This window comes from Phascolarctos cinereus, unplaced genomic scaffold (genome assembly GCF_003287225.1).
Source record: "Phascolarctos cinereus isolate Bilbo 61053 unplaced genomic scaffold, phaCin_HiC Scaffold_726;HRSCAF=1367, whole genome shotgun sequence".
Lineage (NCBI taxonomy): Eukaryota > Metazoa > Chordata > Mammalia > Diprotodontia > Phascolarctidae > Phascolarctos > Phascolarctos cinereus.
In genome coordinates this window covers 198061890-198080604 of record NW_027556098.1, presented here as the reverse complement: position 1 = coordinate 198080604, position 18715 = coordinate 198061890, and the positions used below count along the sequence as shown (strand labels likewise).

General features: G+C 34.4%; 1 protein-coding gene across 3 annotated transcripts in view; it reads right to left on the bottom strand.

Annotated features, from left to right (window-relative positions):
* Positions 1 to 8500: 8500 nt before the first annotated feature.
* The window catches only part of CALCRL (calcitonin receptor like receptor), a 122615-nt gene continuing 112400 nt past the window's right edge, over positions 8501 to 18715 (bottom strand). For all 3 annotated transcript variants that reach the window (XM_020977550.2, XM_020977549.2, XM_078146942.1), the window contains exons 14-15: positions 16443 to 16484; positions 8501 to 10803 (exon numbers count right to left, since the gene is read on the bottom strand). In XM_020977550.2, the coding sequence (XP_020833209.1) occupies positions 10588 to 10803; positions 16443 to 16484 (258 nt within the window). In that variant the 3' untranslated portion in view covers positions 8501 to 10587. The remainder of the gene's footprint in view (positions 10804 to 16442; positions 16485 to 18715) is intronic.

Below are 18715 nucleotides of genomic sequence, written 5' to 3'. Positions count from 1 at the left end.
TTTTATATCAACTTTTCCATTGAGTTCTGGTATTTTCATTATAAATACCTGGAAGTCTTTCAGTTCATCAAATTTCCATTTTTTTAAATTCAAGTTTACACTGAACTTTACTGGAAAAGCTATTCTTGGATTCAACCCCAGCTCCTTTGCTTTTTGAAATATAATTTTCCAAGTCCTATGGTCTTTTAGTGTAGAAGTTGCTAGGTCTTGTGAAATCCTGATTGTTTTCCCTTTTTTTTTTTCTTGTTGCTTGCAATATTTTCTCTTTAACCTAGGAATTTTGAAACTTGGCTATGACATCCCTGTAAGTTTTCTTCCTAGAATCTCTTTCAGGTGGTGATCAGTGGATTCTTTCTATTTCTACTTTACCTTCTTGTTCTAGAGCTTCAGGGCAATTTTCTTAAATAATTTCTTGTAATATTGTATTTAGATTCTTTTTATGATCTTAAATATCAGGTAGTCTAATAATTTTTATATTGTCTCTCTTTGATCTCTTCTCTGGATCAGTTGTTTTTCTAATGAGATATTTCAGATTCTCTTTTATTTTTTTCTAGTTTTGTTATAGCTTGGTGTTTTATAACATCATTTGATTCCACTTGCCCAATTCTAGTTTTCAAGGAGTCATTTTTTTTCCCTTAAGATGTTATTTCTCAGGGTAGCTAGGTGGTGCAGTGGATAGAGCACCAGTCTGGAGGCAGGAGGACTGGAGTTCAAAGTCAGTCTCAGACCATGTATTTAACACTTATTAGCTCTGTGACCCTGGGCAAGTCACTTAACCCCAATTGCCTTGCAAAAAAAAATGTTTCTCCTTTTCTAATTAATTAACTTTCTTTTCATAATTTTCTTGTATTACTTTTTTTTCTGATTGTTCCTTGATCTGTCTAATTTTTGAATTTTTAAAAATTTTCTTCCTTATGATTTTGTATCTTTTTTCCATTGTTATCTTTATTTTCATAATTTTCTTGAATTTTTTTTCTAATTTTTCCTCATTCTCTCATTTTGTTTTTGAATTCCTTTTTAAGTTCTTCCAATATTTCTTCTTGGGTTTGTGACCATTTGATGTTACTCTTTAGGGTAGGAATGGCTTTTTTTTAACCTCATTATCATTCTTTAAATATGAACCCAGATCTTCTTTTATACCAAAGTAGCTATCAGTGTTCAAGTTCTTTTTCCTTTCTCATTCATTTTTATCTTTAATGTGCTTATTTTATTTTTAGCTGCTTAATATTACTTAATATTATAAAATTGTAACGCCAAATTGTGAGCAATGTTGCCCTAGATCTTGGGTCCACCTTACTACTGTTTTCTGAATTCTGTCTGGGGGCTCAGCCCCAGGGACTCCTCCTTTCCTCCCCTGAACCCCAGCCACGCTATCCCAAAAATGTTGTTGCTCCCTGGGGATGCCATGCTCATGGGGCTTGTTCTTGCTTCTCCTTGCCCACAGTCACAGCTGGGGGTCATGTCTGGTTAGCACCACTAGTTCTAACTTCTGGAAACAGCAGGGGGTCTTTTAATCTTCCTCCACTCAGCCATCTGCTGTTCTTTAAAGTTACTGAGGTAAAAGTTCCTGAGGTGAAATTTGTTGAGGCCTAGTCTGCTTCCTTCAGGGCCCATTTTGTTGATTCAGTGAGGTCCATCTAGAGTTCTTCACATTTCAATCAGACCAAACCTCAGCCCCTGGTGTCCTCTCTGAGGTCCTCTCAAAATGTCCTAGGAGGACAACTGCTTTACCCCTTTATTTTTGCCATTGTATATTCAACCCATGTTGATTTTCTGTCTATTTGTGGAGGAAACATAGAGATCCTGGAAATTTCTGACCTGCTCTGCATATTCCCGGAATGCATTTTTTGATGATTTAATTCTTGCAAACATACCTCCAAGGGGAATTGTTATTTTGTACCTTATTGTTACCAACAAGGAAGAACTGATTGACAAATAAAAAGGGATGGGGAAGTGGGGAAAATGACCATGATCACTCTCTCTCTTAAAGTTTGCTGCAGGTAAGGAGAACAGCTAGCATAATATGTCACACATTCTAGATTTTGAGAGAGAACATTTCAAAAAATTCAGAGAAAGAATAGACAGGATCATGGCTTCAAATTTTATAGAGACCAATTTAATTCAACAAATATGCACAAATCACCTCCTGTGGCTGGGGATTGGTTCATTGGTTGTCGTCCTTCCTTCCCGAAGAGGACCAAAATCACATCCCTGTGTTAGAGTTAAGTTACGATGCCTCCACCCGTGGGTGATCATACCAATAGGAGCTTGGAATGCTCTACCATAAGCCATTTGAACTTTTGGGGTGGATTCTCTACATTCATACATAAGGCATCTAGGAAACTTAGTCCCTGCCCTCAAGGAACTTGCTTCCTTCTAGGGCATAGGGTATGTAAACAGTTGAATAAATACAAGATAGCTAGAGGAGGGAAGAAACTGCTGACCAGAGCATCAGGACAAGTTTTACATAAGAATGACATGAAATGAGACTTGAAGGGAGCTTGGTTCTCCAAAATGTAGAATCAAGGAGAAAGAACAGTACAGGGCAAGCAGACAGCAAGTCAAGAACTGGAGACAGACTAATCTCACTATAAGGTGGACTGTGTGAAAGAGAAATAAAATAACACTGAGAAGGTCATCTGGGATCAGATTACAAGTCTTTCAGTGCCAGTCTGAGAATTGTGTATTTTATTCTATAGGCCATAAGGAACTATTGAAGACTCTTGAGCAGGGAAATTGTATCATCAAACCTATATTTTAGGAAGATAATTTTGGCAGCTTTGGGGAGGATGAATTAGCATGGAGATTGAACTTACAGAGAAAAATTAGGAGGCTCATTATCTTGGCATGAAGCAACTTGGAGGGATGAGCTAGGATGGTGGTCATGTGAGTGGAAAGAAGGGGGTCAATATTTTAAAGCTAGAATACACAAAGCATAGTAACTGAGATGGTATAGCGGGGAGTGAACAATAGGAAAGAGTCAAGATAATTCTGAGGTTGTGAACTTGGGTTTCTTAAAAAAATGCCTGTGATCTCAAATTGGGAAATTTGAGGGAAGAGTGGTTTTAAGGGAAAAGTTTCACCTCAAGGACATATTGAATTCGAGATTGAATGTGAACTGTAGGCTCTACCTACATTGCAAATGTCCAACTGGTATTGTGGGACTGATGTTTAGAGGTGAGATTAGGATTGGTTGTATAGTTTTAGGAGTTACCTGTACAGAGGTGATAATTATACCTATTGGGGTTAAACTGATCATGAAGAGGGAGTACCTGGTTGCAAAAGAGCTTCTTCTACCTAATTAAATGCATTTTTGAAATAATCAACAAGCTTGAAGCACAAGATAATTTTATATTCTCTATGTTGTTATTATTCATCTGTTTTAGTCACGTCTAACTATTCATGACCCCTTTTGGTGTTTTTATTTTTGGAAAGATACTGGAGCTTGCCATTTTCTTCTCCAGCTCATTTTACAGATGAGGAAACTGAAGTAGAATTAAGTGACTTACTCAGGGTCACATAGCTAGTAAGTGTCTGAGGTCAGATTTGAATTCAGGTCTTCCTGAAGCACTCTATCCACTGCTCCGCCTTCAGTTAATTGTGAGATGACAAAGAAGTGGTCCATCTTTAAATAACACTTGCAAAACTTATATATTTCCTACTAATAATACCCTCACTGAGGATGCCCTCAATTTGTGAATAATGATTTTGCATAGATCAAGGTCAGACATATACACTAGTAGTTTTAAATGTCTCAGCCACTTTTTATAATATTACAATAATATTTATAATATTCTGAGATTGTTCCACACCTTTGTTATTTTCAACTCTTTCAGATACTTTGTATATTGGGTTTCACTTTTGTGGCTGAACAGAGGATGAATTAGAACAGGGAGAGACTTGAGTCAAAGAGACGCATCAGCAGGCTACTGCAGTAATCCAACCATGAGGTGATGAGGGCTTGTATATTAATATTCAAAGATCACTAACAGTAGCCATCCTCAATGTAATTAGGTCTTGGTTTGGATAAACAACATCCCAGGCTACTGAAAACAATGATTGCAGGACTCAAGATGGATAAATGTCTCATCTTGATAATGCTCTAACCTCCCCTCCCCCAAACTACATTGCATTTATCTATTTCTGTGTATGTTGTATTCCCCCCAATAACACAAGATTTGTATTTTCAGGTATCGTTTAATTTTCTTTTTGGCATAATATAGCAGATAGAGAACTGGCCACAGAGCCAGGAAAACCTAGATTCAAGATCCACTACTGGGACATACTAGTTATAAGACCTTGAAGGTACACCTTAATTTCTCAGTGTTCTACACAACTCTCTTAACACTGTAAATTTCAGAGAGGGTGCCAACCTGCACTGATAAGTTTCCTCATCCTATATTACTCTATATCAATGAATTCACAGGTCCATTTCCTATCCCAAAGGTATAACTAAATTTGGCTAAAACATTAAACAAAATCTCTCATGCCACCCTTGGAACCAGCCAGAGAGATTTTGGATATATGACAATAAAGTTAGTAGAGAGTTGTGGAGAAGTAAGAAGAAGGAACATAAGTACTCAAAAGATCAAGTTAGGTAGTTTATTATTCACAAATATTCAAGTATGCAGTTCAAGCATGGTTGGGATATGTACACCAATCTGGCTGACGGATCTAATGTATTTCTGCCCTCATATTTGTTGTTGCTGGGCAGATTAATAGGACCTGAGTGGAGGAGGGATTTTAGGAGTCACTAATCAGTGGGTGGGCTAGTCTATAGATTCCAGTCCTGCCTCCCCTCCTCCTAGCCCTGCCATTATCAACCACAAAGACATTATGATTAAGAAAATTTGTTAACCTTGCATATGTGGATTAGAAATTTGCTTAACTGATAGTTTGCCAGCTTTGTGTTAATAATTGCAAATGTAGCTGACCAAGCTAGTTGTTGGATACATGGGAAATTCCCAATAAATAGGTGGGTCAGTCAATAGTCAAACATGGAGTCATTTTTTTGTCCTCTAGGGCCTAGCAATAGGCCAGTCCTCACAGGTTAATTCAGGATGGTTGAATGACTGGAATCAAAGAATAATTATTATTGCATTAATGTCAACTTGGTGGGAAGTTTCAAATGCAGTTATCTATATATAAGCGTTTATAGAATCTAAAGCCTGCTTAAAAAATGCAAACTCTTTGGAAAGCAGGGACTCTGAGGGATAGCCTCCCACCAGCTACCTTGAATATCTCTATCTAGAATGGGGGGTGCAAGAGAGGGAGGCACAGAGAACTGATGGGCTTCACAGGGTCAGCGATGCAAGGGAATAGTCATTATTTTGTAGAATCAGAAGCAGGGTCATTAAGCTCTGTATCCTTCAGTGTATGTTAAGGAGAGTGGGGGATTGTTACTGCTTCTGAAGAGACTGCTTCTGAAAAAGGATTAAGCAGTGACCCTATGAGTAAGATTATGAGCTATGTTCAAAGCTCATTTTAGGCAAATTTGGGAAGATAGCAGCCTTTTGGGGCCTTTTTTGGTTATTTTCATTTTTAGTCACTGATTTAGATTTTGTAGAAGTTTATAGCTGTGGTTTTGGTTATTAAGTCTCTATATAATTGCAAATATCTTAGAAAGGAGTCAAGTTCTTTCAGAAGTTTCTTAGGATCTGATTGCATAAAAGAAATACTAATGATGGCAAATATAGACACCTGAAACTGAAATAAAAAAAAATTCTCTTGGGTACATAACATGTAGAATGAAAACATCTCTTGATTTGATTTCACTCCAATAAGTATAGAAATTACAGAACAGTATGATATCAAGTTACTCTGGAGATAACAATTTAACTCCATAGAAATCCTTAAATGGAAATTTGTTCATATATCTATATCTATATCATCTATATCTATATCTATATCTATATCTATATCTATATCTATATCTATATCTATATCTATATCTATATCTATATCTATATCTACATCTATATCTATATCTATATCTATCTCTATCTCTATCTCTATCTCTATCTCTATCTCTATATCTATATCTATATCACATCTTTAATAGAAACTTTAATAGAAACTAAAAGATTTGTAAGATTAATAGGTATAAACTTTCCTAGGATAAAATCCTATCTGATCTTGACTAACTCTGTGGCCTTAGGCAAATCAATGGACCTTTCTGGACTTCAGTATACTCACTTGTAAAATAGGGCAACTAGGTGACTCAGTGGATAGAAGGTTGGGCCTGGAATCAGGAAGACTTTTTTCTAAGTTCAAATTTGATCTCAGACACTTAGTGGCTGGGCAAGTCACTTAACGCCATTTGCCTCAGTTCCTCATGCGTAAAATGAGCTCAAGAAGGAAATGGTAAGCCACTTCAATATCCTCGCCAACAAACAAACAAATAAATAAATAAACAAGCAAATAAATGAATGAATAAATAGATAGATAGATAGATAAAATAACATAAAATAAAATAAAATAAACCAAAATGGGGTCACAAAGAATCAGACATGGCGGAACAACAATAACAAAATGAGGGAATTGGAGTAGATGACCTCAGAGGCTCCTTCCTGGCTTACATCTCTGATGTAAGTCAACTTTTATTTTATTGTTGTTGTCGGGATAAAAGATAACACCCCTTGTTATGTGTTTTCCCTGTTAAAATAAGAAAGATAGTCTGAATCGTTGTATCCATGAGTAACAGACTTAAATATTTTAACTCTCTTTTTTACTCTACCAACATTTACCAAATGCATCTATGCTGAAGATAATCAAAATTTGGAATATAGTAAGAGACTTTTAAAATCTTTAAAATTCCTGGAAAAAAATTGCTATCCAAACCCTTTTGGTTTATGTCATAACTATCATCTTTTCTCTGCATAGCTTGCTTCCAGATGTCTGTCTTCCCATGTTCTCAAAGGAATTTCTCCATTTCCTTTCTTCCTCTCTTTCTCCCTATTTCCATTCTTCTATTTTCCATCTCTTTCTTTAGTCTCTTAAATTAACCTTCTTTGTATATGTTGTTAATGTTTTTAAATTTTACAAGAGAATTTATGCTTATATTTACATTGTATGTGTTTACACACACACACGCATGCACACACACACACACACACACACACACACACACACCCCACTCAGGATTTCATTTTTGTCTTTGTACATAGGACAATGTTTCGTACTTTATTTTTTTCATTCAAAGCCACAAATTCATTGGTATAGTTAACTCCTGGTAAGGAAATTTCCCCTACCAATGAAGATATAAAACTTTTCTGCAATTTCATAGTAGTTTTAGTTGCCTGGCACAGTAAGAATTTAAGTGACTTACCTGCCCATTGCCAATATTCAAGGCCAAGCTACCCATCAATACATTTCACATAGTACCTTAAATGCTTGTTGGATTGAGTTTGATATTTTAGCTTGATTTCTTTTAAAATGTGAGACTGTATAGAGATTCTATAAAAATCAAGTAATAGATTTGGCTTTGAATCATTATGGGAAACTTTACATGGACAAAAAGGAAATAAATCACAAACTGAGTAATTGTGTGTATCACTATCTTGATATCTGATCAAAACATAGCTCTGATTGCAAAATATGTTTTGAGAACACAACAAAATATTAAATAAGCATAAAAATATATTTTTTAAAAATTTTTATTATTCAGAATACCTCAACTCTTTCTTAATGGTCAAAAGAAATAATGGTTCTTATAAGGATGGTGAAAATAGAAAAAAGTTCACATTTTCATTATTTGAAGCAATAAATACAATGCTATAACTACTATTAATTCTATGTACATAGTTTGTATTTGAATGAATACTAAGGTCCAGCACAAATATTTAATGAAATAAAATACTGGTAAATTAATTCTTAAAAATAAAATCCACATCATTAATTTGGGGGGAAGGGATTATCTTTTGTAATATTTTACCAGATAGTGTAAAAATAGCAGTGCCTTATCCATATCATATATATATATATACATATAAAATGTATGTGTATACATATACATATACATATGTATGATTTGGATATGTACTGCATAGATACAAAAACTTTTTCATGTTTTGCGGAGTTTTTTTGGGGGGAGGAGGAAAAAATAAAAAATAAAATCCTTGTTTTACCTTTCATCATACAATTCTAATTGAATAAGATATGAAGAAGTTCTTAAATGCCAAAACAGAAATCTAACATTTAGAAACATAACATTTAAGAAGATAAGTGCACAAGAAATAGCTAACTTCATTGGCTTGATTACACATGAAAATGATGCAAAAATGTTTATGAAGGAAAAAAAACTGGCCATATAGTGAATCAGCATGAGGTTCTGATCTAAGCATACTGATAAAAGATCAATAATTAATAGGCTGCTCTCATAATGCTGTATTTAGAATAGAACACTCTTTGAAAATAGAACATTTTCTGTAGTCATTTAAAGTTCTGTTGAGGCAGTATAGCTAAGTAATGCACATAAATAGATCTGACATTAATATACATATTTATTTATTTATTTATTTATTTATTTATGTATTCATTCATTTATTTATTTATTTATTTACAAATGAGCATGGCAGTTCCAGAATTTGAATCTGCTTCTGTAGAAAAAGGCTTCAAACACAAATGAATTAAACAAAAACAGAAAACCATTTTAATGTGCTTTAACCATTTGGAAGGTCAGAACAGCCTATCTTTATTTATCTGATATCTACTGTCAATTCCATGCAACTTGGTATTAGCATAGTCACAACATACGGATAATTTATAATTCATGTATTTACTAGCCAGTCCATTTATCTAACTTGTTTCATTTTCACTGACCAGAAAACTTTCCTAGAGCATTTAAAAACAACAACAATAATAGTTATAACAAAAACCCTTCTGAATTCAGAAACTACTGAAGACTAAGAAAAAATGAATACCGGTAAGCACCATAATAGCCAAATAATTAGTCATATGTTATTACATTTTAACAGCTTTGTATACTTCTCAATCACACAAAATCATTCTTGTTCAAATATCCGTTTACCAGTAAAGTGTTCTGAAGCAGATTTATTTTGATGACTCTGAAGTTGAACTGGAAGTTTGCTTTAGTGAAACCAATGTTCTGTTACATAGGAGGTGTATCAATTTTGGGTTCATTTCATCTTAATACCCTAATAGGTTTTCTGTGAACTCTAGTTCCCTAATAATATATACATTTTTTTGATTTGTTGTACTTTAACACAAATTATATTCTATTCAAAATATTCTTTTTGTTCAGAAAACAAAGCATTTTAAAAGATACACAAATTGTATTAATGCATTTCTTTAGGTGGAATACTTTCTAAAACTTTGTATTATTTTTTCAGTATAGCCAACTTCACTAGAATGATGTGGTCTCTGAAGGTGAAATTCATAAATGTATAAAATATCTTAGCAAGATAGTATTTAACAAACCTAAAATTGTTCATTTCCACCTCACTTTTCAGAATTGATATCAATTTGTAATCAAAATAGACTCAACATATATAGAACACTCATTACCTAGGCATGACTTGTAAAAGAAAATGCCCCCCAAATATGGCAACCTCATTCTAAGGTTTTCCACTTGATTAGAGTTTTGCTTTGTGAAGAATATTTTAATTTTGCACTACAATTTTTTCTTTTCCTTGTCATCAAAATTCTGATGCTGGTATCTAGTTGTGTTTCTAAGATATTCCTAAATGGGGTGGCCTAGTATAGGTACTCCAGACTCTAATTTTTAGCATAACCAACCATGGCACTTCTTGCATTAAAAATTAACCTGCATATACCATCAAGCTATCTAAATTCATGGACAAAAAAAACGCATTAAAATTATTTACAAGTTAGGTTCTTGAAAATATGATATCACTTTCACAACGAGGGCTTTATACAGGCTCCACAGAATTAAGAAATCCTTCATCAAATTTCATCATACAGAATGCACTGATGACTGTCTACATAGTAGAAACTCAAGAGGAAAAGTTTCTATTTACATATACTTTCTACTGATGTGACTCACTCCACCTAAGTTGTGAGAGAGGAAAAAGGGTCTACAATCAAGTCGCATATTCTGCTTGCTGCAGTAAATGCCCTGCAGCCCCGTCCTGTGCACATTGCGAGTCCTGTGCATAGCATGCCATCTCAAGGGGACATGGTCCAGAGTGGGGCTAAGGTGAGTCAGCAAGTGAGCATAGCAGTTCTGCTCTGTTGATTTTTTTAGGGGTGGGAATAATTGGCAGGATAAGTACTAGCTCCTCTTCTGACCACTGTGCAGTTGTAGGAAGGGATCAGACTATTCGCTGATGCATCAAACTGATGCACCAGAGATGCTCTTCTGCCCTCCATGACAGGGAGGATATATACGTGGTGAACAGTCTCCCAGACCTGAAGAGTAGAATCAAGCTTAATGTGCATGTATGTACTCTTACCAACATATGCTAATGTGCTTATGGGCTGTTTTTGTGGCACTCAAGAGAAACAAGTCCATGTTAGCTAGAAATCTTCTGGCCATAGAGTCATGAATACAATTCCTTCAGTAATAAGGGTGTAAAATTGTTAATAAAGTTTGTAATTCCTCTGTAATCAAGCATAGAAATTTTCTGTTTTCAGAACCACATTTTCCATGTCATGGAAGCTTTTTCCATTTAACTGTTCACTACCAAGCTCATTAGTGTAGCCATGAACATCACTGATGGAAGACACGGTATAAGAAGCTGTGCGAAGGGCATCTGAATTGGAAAAGCTGCTCCCAAATTGGATTCTATATTGATTCCAGTGTCTTCTCAAAACTGCTTGAACCTAAACATTCAGACAAAGGAGGAGGAAAGAAAAATAAATAAAAGAATATTATGATATTATTGATAGATATTCTTTTTTTTAAAGGAAACACATTGAGCATTATGTGTTGAAGTGCATTGCATTCAGAATATAATCTAATTTTTGTAAAATCAATGCAAAAACATATGATAAATGCTTATTATCCGCTAGGCACTGGAGATACAAAGACAAAACCAAAACAATTTGTGGCCTAAAGGAGCTCACATTTAATCAGGGGAAGAATGACGTGTATGTTTGTTAAAGAGCTTAGTAGAATACCTGCTGTATTCTATGTACTTAATAAATGTCTGTTACCTTGTGGGAGAATACAGTTTATAATTAATTTTAAAAATAAGAAGGTTAACTTCTTTTGGTGGAACACTTGTACTTAGAAAGTTAAGAAAACCTTCATGTAGTAACTGGAACTTGACCTGAGGGATTTTTTTTAAAGAACCCAGGTGTATTCTAAGAGATAGAAGTGAGATGGGAGTGTATCCCGAGCGTGGAAGACATTCAAGGGATGTCTTTACAAAGATAGGATTTGAAATGTTTTGTGAGAGGAAGAACAAGCAGGCCAGTTTGGCTAGGCTAGAGAAAGTAATGGGTAATAACATCAGAAAGGCTCGTGGTGCCAAATTATAAGGGGCATTAAGTTCCAAACAGAGAGACTCATATTTTATCCTAAAAGCAGTATGGATTCACTTAAGCTTTCTGAGCAGGGCCATGCCAGACTTCTAGGAACATCTCTTTGGCAGCTGTATGGAAGATGGTTCTGAGAGTGGAGAGATGTGAGGAAGGAAGATAATTTAGGTGGCTATTGTAATAGTACAGATGGTGAGGCCAGAGATAAAGTGGTATCTGTGAGAGTAGAGAGAAAGGAAAAGATGATAAGGATGTTTTGGAGGATAAGAACTGAAAAGACTTGGCAAGTGATTAGAAATGGGGGGAGGGACAGTGAGCAAAAGTAAAAATTAGGGGATGAATCTGAAATTGTGAACATGGATGACTGGCAGAATGGTTGTTGCCCGCAACAGTAATAAGGAAGTTCAGAAGAAGGGTAGGTTGAGGAAAAGATGATGACCCCCTCTTTTGGACACATCAAAATTGAGATGTCTATGGAAACATTCAGTTAGAAATTCTCAAAAGATAGACCCACAAAGTGATAAGAAACTGGAAATTAGGAGAGATAACTAGGTTGAATATGTAGATCTGGGAGTCCTCTGAAAGAGACGATAATTAGAACTATAGGAGCTGGTGAAATCATCATAAGAGTATTCAAATGGCAATGTTTCTTTTTGTTTGTTACACATGATGTTGCTGGTAGACTTGCACTGAAAATATGTATAACTATTTAGACAGTCCTTTTAACTTTTATCTTTCAACATGTGAACAAGTATATGTTGGCATCTACTTTAGACATAGCACTATGGGTTGCCAAGCACCTATGTGAAAAAAATTATAAAGATGATTTTAAATATTCAAATGGTTGATGCCTTATTAGAAAAAAAAAAGGTGGTTAAATGTATGATTATCATCGCTCTGAAAGTTTTATTACAAAACTTAATAGCTTCATACTTTTATGCTGATTACTATGGAGCCAAATGGTAAAAATAAGTGCTGGGAGACTATTATTATTTCAGAATAAAATAATTTATTTCCCTTTAAAATTGCTGTGACAGGCATGACATCTAAAGAACGATTCACATATTGATTCAATATTTTTGCAATATTCACTATAATATCATGGGAGCCAGAACTCTGATTTCAGAGGTGTAGGGAATTCCAACTGAGGAAATGCTTACAAATGAATATCAGGAACTTGTCTACAGAATTTAGTCTGAGAATTTCCTGTCTGTACCAAGAAGATGAATGATTTGTTTTGGGCTTTACAACCAGTGTGTAGTAGGGGTGGGACTTAGAGCCATATCCTCTTGACTCTGAGGTAAATTCTCTTACCATGAGAATATTGTTCTTCTTTGTTTTGAAATGTGTTCTTGTATATATTGCCAGAAAATATGCTCCAAATTAAATATTAAAATTAGACATAATTTAAAAACTAAAGCTGGAAATTTGGTAAGCAAAGACCAAATACAGTGTCTCTTAGTGCTTTAGTCTAAACATATAAGGTATTTTATTTATTCATTTAAAATATCCTATATTAAGTCCAATATATATTGGAAGAATTATTCAGATATTTCAACAATTCAATTATTTTTTGCCATTTCTCTGAATATTTGGGATGAATAAAAACAACTTTATTGCACTGCTTTTTTCTATCTTCATTTCTTTGTATTTGTTTTTTATCAGCAGCTAGGAACAACTTTTGAGAACTTTGATATTAGTTCAAAGTAAGCAGAATTATATATTGTATTTATAAATCACTTTATATGTTTACATGTTTGCCTTCTGTTTTTTTTTCTTAACAGAATGTAAATTCTTGAAGGCTAGGACTGTTTCATTTTTGTTACTGTATTCCTATTGCCTTAACATTAAATAGCATATAGCAGATGTTTAATACTTGCTTGTTGATTGATTTTTCAGAAATATATCAGATAGATATTATAAAGAGTTGGCCTCAAGAAGAAAAATCAATCTAAATTGGAAATATTTAGAGCAGAGATGTTATTAAATGTGAGTACATCCTGAACCAGATTAAAATGTAGTTCCTATTTGATTTTAATTACTTTTGGCAAGTAATTTAACATTTCAGTGCCCCCTGCTAATTCTGTAAAAATCTAAGCTGCTGACTTACTTTGATACAGCGGTACATGGAATTTACTCAGCAGAATGAAATTATAGGTATGGGAGAGAGAGAAGGGGGAGGGAGAAGGAGAGAAAGGAAGAAAGAGAGATGGAGAAGAGCTTATCTATAAGACAGATAGATAGACAGACAGACAGACAGATAGGAAGAGGGAAGTTTATAAAAGGCAAAGAGCTATTGAGCTAAAGGCTAGATAGCAGACTGTAAGATGAAAAGCAAAAGGGACCAAGCAAGGGCTTTTTTATGCAGAGGAATGACATGACCACAACAGCAGAAAATGAATTTGGCAGTTATGCCTTCATGTTACAGGAGAAAGCTAAGAAGCAAAAAGGTCATCAAGATTAGGAATGACTCATTCACAAATGTGCATTTTTATCTGTGGAGATTAAGGGGACAGATTTGTGAGATGTGAAGAATTGAAGGTTGTGCCAGTAGCTTAGCTCAAGGATTCACATGGTATTGGAATTTCCAATGGCCAAATTTATTTAGGACAAGCTGGAACATCATAGAATTTTTATTTTCTTTTTTTTTCTGCATATAGGTAAAGCCTTACAGGATTTGGGGGAGGTTGTTTTAATATATTTATCTTTAATACAGTCCTTGGTATTAGACATAAAATGAAGCAATTTGGGATTTGTAGTTATCAACATTCAAAAATATTTTCTAATGTGTGGGTAAATATAATGATTGGTGGTGTCACATATATAGTCTACAAACATTTTATCTTACCAGCAATTGTGTGATTGTGTTTTGAACAAAATGAAAATACTACCTAGACTAAAAGGTAATGGTCGCACAACTTTATCTCCAATATTTCATTGTATAAAAACACAAAAAAATACATGTTTGCATTCTGGTAGTATTGTTGTGGGGTTTTTTTATTTCTTGGTTTTGTGTATTTTTACATGTTTATATATGAGTTTTCTAATCTGTCTGATTATCTTGAGTCATGATCTCTGACAATCTAGTGCCCTTGTTACCCTTGCTTTCAGCAGCTCCTATGAATATGTAATAAACATGATTTCAACTTTGTTAAAAAATGAAGACAACTCCTGTTATTCCCAATCATATTCTGTGTCTTCCCTTCTCCTTTACTACTCAGACTAATGGCTTTTGACTACTCTGTTGCCTCTGCTTATAAGAAGCAGCATAGAGCCAAGTGATCTGATGTGATGCATCAGGAGAGTATTAAGTTTGACAGCTCTTATGTCCCTTTTGCTCTCTTTTAGCCTTCAAAAGAAAATACATACATAATAAACACATGCATGTAAATCACAACCCTGACATGTAAGTATATAACCTTCATATATACACACATATATATATAAAACACATACAGCATAATTTTCATATGTATATACATATACCAGCCTCATATGTGTACATATGTCACATATGCCCACCTACGTGTATATGTGGGTTGTATTGTATGTATATATGTGTTTTATGTGTGTATATGAGGGGTGTGTGTGTGTGTGTGTGTGGTGTGTGTGTGTAAAGTGTATGTTGTCTTTTTACTACTCAATAAACTCCAGCTGTTCCCTATTAAGTCTAAGATGAAATATAGACTCTCTTATTTGGAACACATAGCCTTTCACAATCTAGCCACAATTTATCTTTCCAGGTTTATTTTACATGATTTCTCTCCACACAATCTACCGTCCAGCCAAACTGATCTTCTTGCTGTTCTTCACAACATTCCATATCCCAGTTCTGTACCTTTACACTGGCTTGTCCTATATTTGGCACCTACTCCCTCCTCTCCTTTGCCTCTTGTCTTTGCAGCCTTGCTTGTAGCAGATTCTATGTGGTGTCTTTCCTCACCCTCAGCTAACAGCCTCTTTTTACACAATTATTTATTATCTATTTTACAGACATACATATATGATATACATATAAGCACATAATAAATATTTGCTGACTTTTTTTTTTATGTATGGCTAGGGGTCTCAAAAGTTGGAAGTTGCCTGTGCCTCTCTGGGCCATCAATATCCATGTTGTTAGCAACTCCACTCTTGCTTTAAGTAGAGAAGTATAAGGATAGTTGCAACTATGTAAGTAGCATACACAACTTTCTCTGTGTCTTCCTTTTAGACTAGAATGAGAGCAATACCTAGTTCCTGCCCTCTTCTCTCTCATGTCTAGGAGAAGGCAGTCTGTCTTGCAGTATGACTCAAGTGGTTTGTTTTCAAGGGAAGGCAAGCAAATAAGCCATTTATGTGCTTCTAGAACTCTTGGCTATCCCAGTATAAGGTCCTTCACTTTTTTTTTTGTAAGAACACTTTTTTTTCTTCATTTCTTTAAAGCAACATGATGCTTCCTCTAAAATTTCTGACTGACAGGAAAGTTGTTCAAAATAAATGGTAATAATTTCTCATTTAATTGAAATGTTTACTGTTTCAGAATTTATATTTGTATTGTCCAATTAATTTTTTAGAGCATAAGTTCTTAATCCTTTTTTTTTGTCTGGTGGACCAAAAGTTGGTGAAAATAAAGATACACACACACACACACACACACACACACACACACACACACACACACATATTTGTCCAAGTTCATGGAATATGTGATATCTAGAGGGGACCCTTGGGAGTCTGTGGACCTCAAGATTTTCTTTTGTTTTGAGGCAATTAGGGTTAAGGACTTGCCCAGGGTTACACAGCTAGTAAGTAGCAAGTGTCTGGTCTGAGGCCTGATTTGAACTCAGGTCCTCCTGATTCCAGGGCCAATGCTCTATGTACTGAACTGTCTAGCTGCCCCTGATCCTCAAGTTTTAAAGAGATCTGTTTAACAAAAATAATTTTTTATTCCTTTATATAAAAAAATGAGTGAATACTAGAAATTGTGGATACTGTACCTCACCATTAAAAAAGCAGAAAATTGTGGAGACCAAAAGACCCTGTAAAATAAAAAAAAATAGTTCACTTAATTTCACTAACAATAAAATCAAAGAATTATGGAACAAAATATATAATACATTAAAATATACAAATGGGAATTTTTTAGTGTATGATATATATGAAGTCCTAATCTACGTGAATTAGAAATATAACAGGTTGTGCAAAAATATTTATAGCAGCTCTTTTTGTAGTGGCTAAGAATTGGAAATTGAAGGGATGCCCATCAATTGGGGAATGGCTAAACAAGCTGTGATATGTATGATTGTAATGCAATATTATTGTCCTTTATGAAATGACAATCAGGATGATACCAGAAAAAAAACTGGAAAGACCTACATGAACTGATGCAAAGTGAAGTGAACAGAACCAGGAGAACATTATACACAGTAACAGCAATATTGTATGATGAAGAATTGTGAATGACTTAGCTATTCGCAGCAATACAATGATCCAAGACAATTCCAAAGGACTAATGATGAAGCATACTATACACCTCCAGAGAAAGAAATGATATTGTCTGAATACAGCCTGAAGCATACTATTTTTCACTTTCTTTCTTTCATTCTTTTTCTTTTGAGTCTTCTTGTACAAAATGACTAACATGGAAATGTTTTTTTTTTTTTGATGAGACAATCAGGGTTAAGTGACTTGCGCAATGCCACAGAGCTGGTAAGTGTTAAGTGTCTGAGGCTGGATTTGAACTCAGGTCCTCCTGACTCCAAGGCCAGAGCTCTATTCACTGTGCCACCCAGCTGTCCCTTAATATGGAAATGTTTTACATAATTGCACATGTATAATGTATATCTGATTGCTTATCATCTCAGAGAGGGGGAAGGGGAAGAAAAGGGGAAGGATAGAATTTGGAACTCAAAACTTTAAAAAACATAAATGTAAAAAAATGTTTTAACATGTAATTGTATATATATAATAGCTTATAGTTCTAAAAATATAATAAGACTCACTATACAGTATATATTTAATACATCAGAAGATCTATAATTTCATGATTTCATTGGTGTAAGTAATAATTATGGCTATAATTTATATAATACTTTAAAGTTTAGAAAGCACTTTACATGTTATCTTATATGTTCTATCTTGCAGCCTCTCATTTCTTAATAAATTGTCTTCAAAAGTTGCTGTGGTCAAAATAATTCAAAATCTCATGGCCAACCTTCTGGGAATAGGTCTTTGTAAAGTTGGCGATGGTGGCCTTCTGATGACAGAAGTCCCTGAGACAGCACATGATCCCTTTCTAGCCAGGAGAAACCTGCTAGAGCTTGTGTTTTCCTGGTGTGTTCTATGAGAACCCAAGGTCAACTCAGGTCATGATGAGACACTGGAGGACTAACTACCTGGTCAGTCATGCAAAAAGTGAGGCAATATTTTAAATGCTTTAAAAGCAGATTTCCCAAGGTAATTCTGTCCACTTCTGGTGATATAAGTTAGATAAAGCTCTGTCTGTCTTTGCTACTCTTTCTTCCAAAATTAAATAAATAATGTGAAAGCTATAGAAAAGTCTCTAATCCCCAAACAGTATTATTTTTACATATACCAATGAGCCTCTTCTTAAACTTAGGTAGTGAGTAGATTAAGGTAAGTCATATAGGAGAGGGAATGCCTCCTATTGTTTTATTCCCCTTTAATGTCACTAGATTATGGAAATCAGATATATATATATATATATATACATATATATACATATATATACATATATATACATATATACATATATATACATATATATACATATATATACACATATATATGTATATATATGTATATATATGTATATATATGTATATATATGTATATATATGTATATATATGTATATATATACATATATACATATATATACATATATATACATATATATACATATATATGTGTATATATATATGTATATATATGTATGTGTGTGTGTGTATATATATATATATATATATGAAAGTCCCAGTTGAAGGTTCTGAATAGGTCTCTGTGTGGTTTGGGCTGTGGGAGTCTAGATAGCCCACAGGTATTCCCATGAAAATGAGGTGGTATCCTCATACTTGCCCCCTTCCCAACACAGTTCTGTTCTACATGACTTCTAAGTGGCAAAGAATTTCGTCAGAGTTTCTAATGAATAAGGAATCTTTCCATTGAACTCCTAAACCAAGGATACAATGTGGGAAGGTGAGTTTGACCTCTCCTCTATTTTGCAGAAATGGTATTCCATAACAAAAAAGG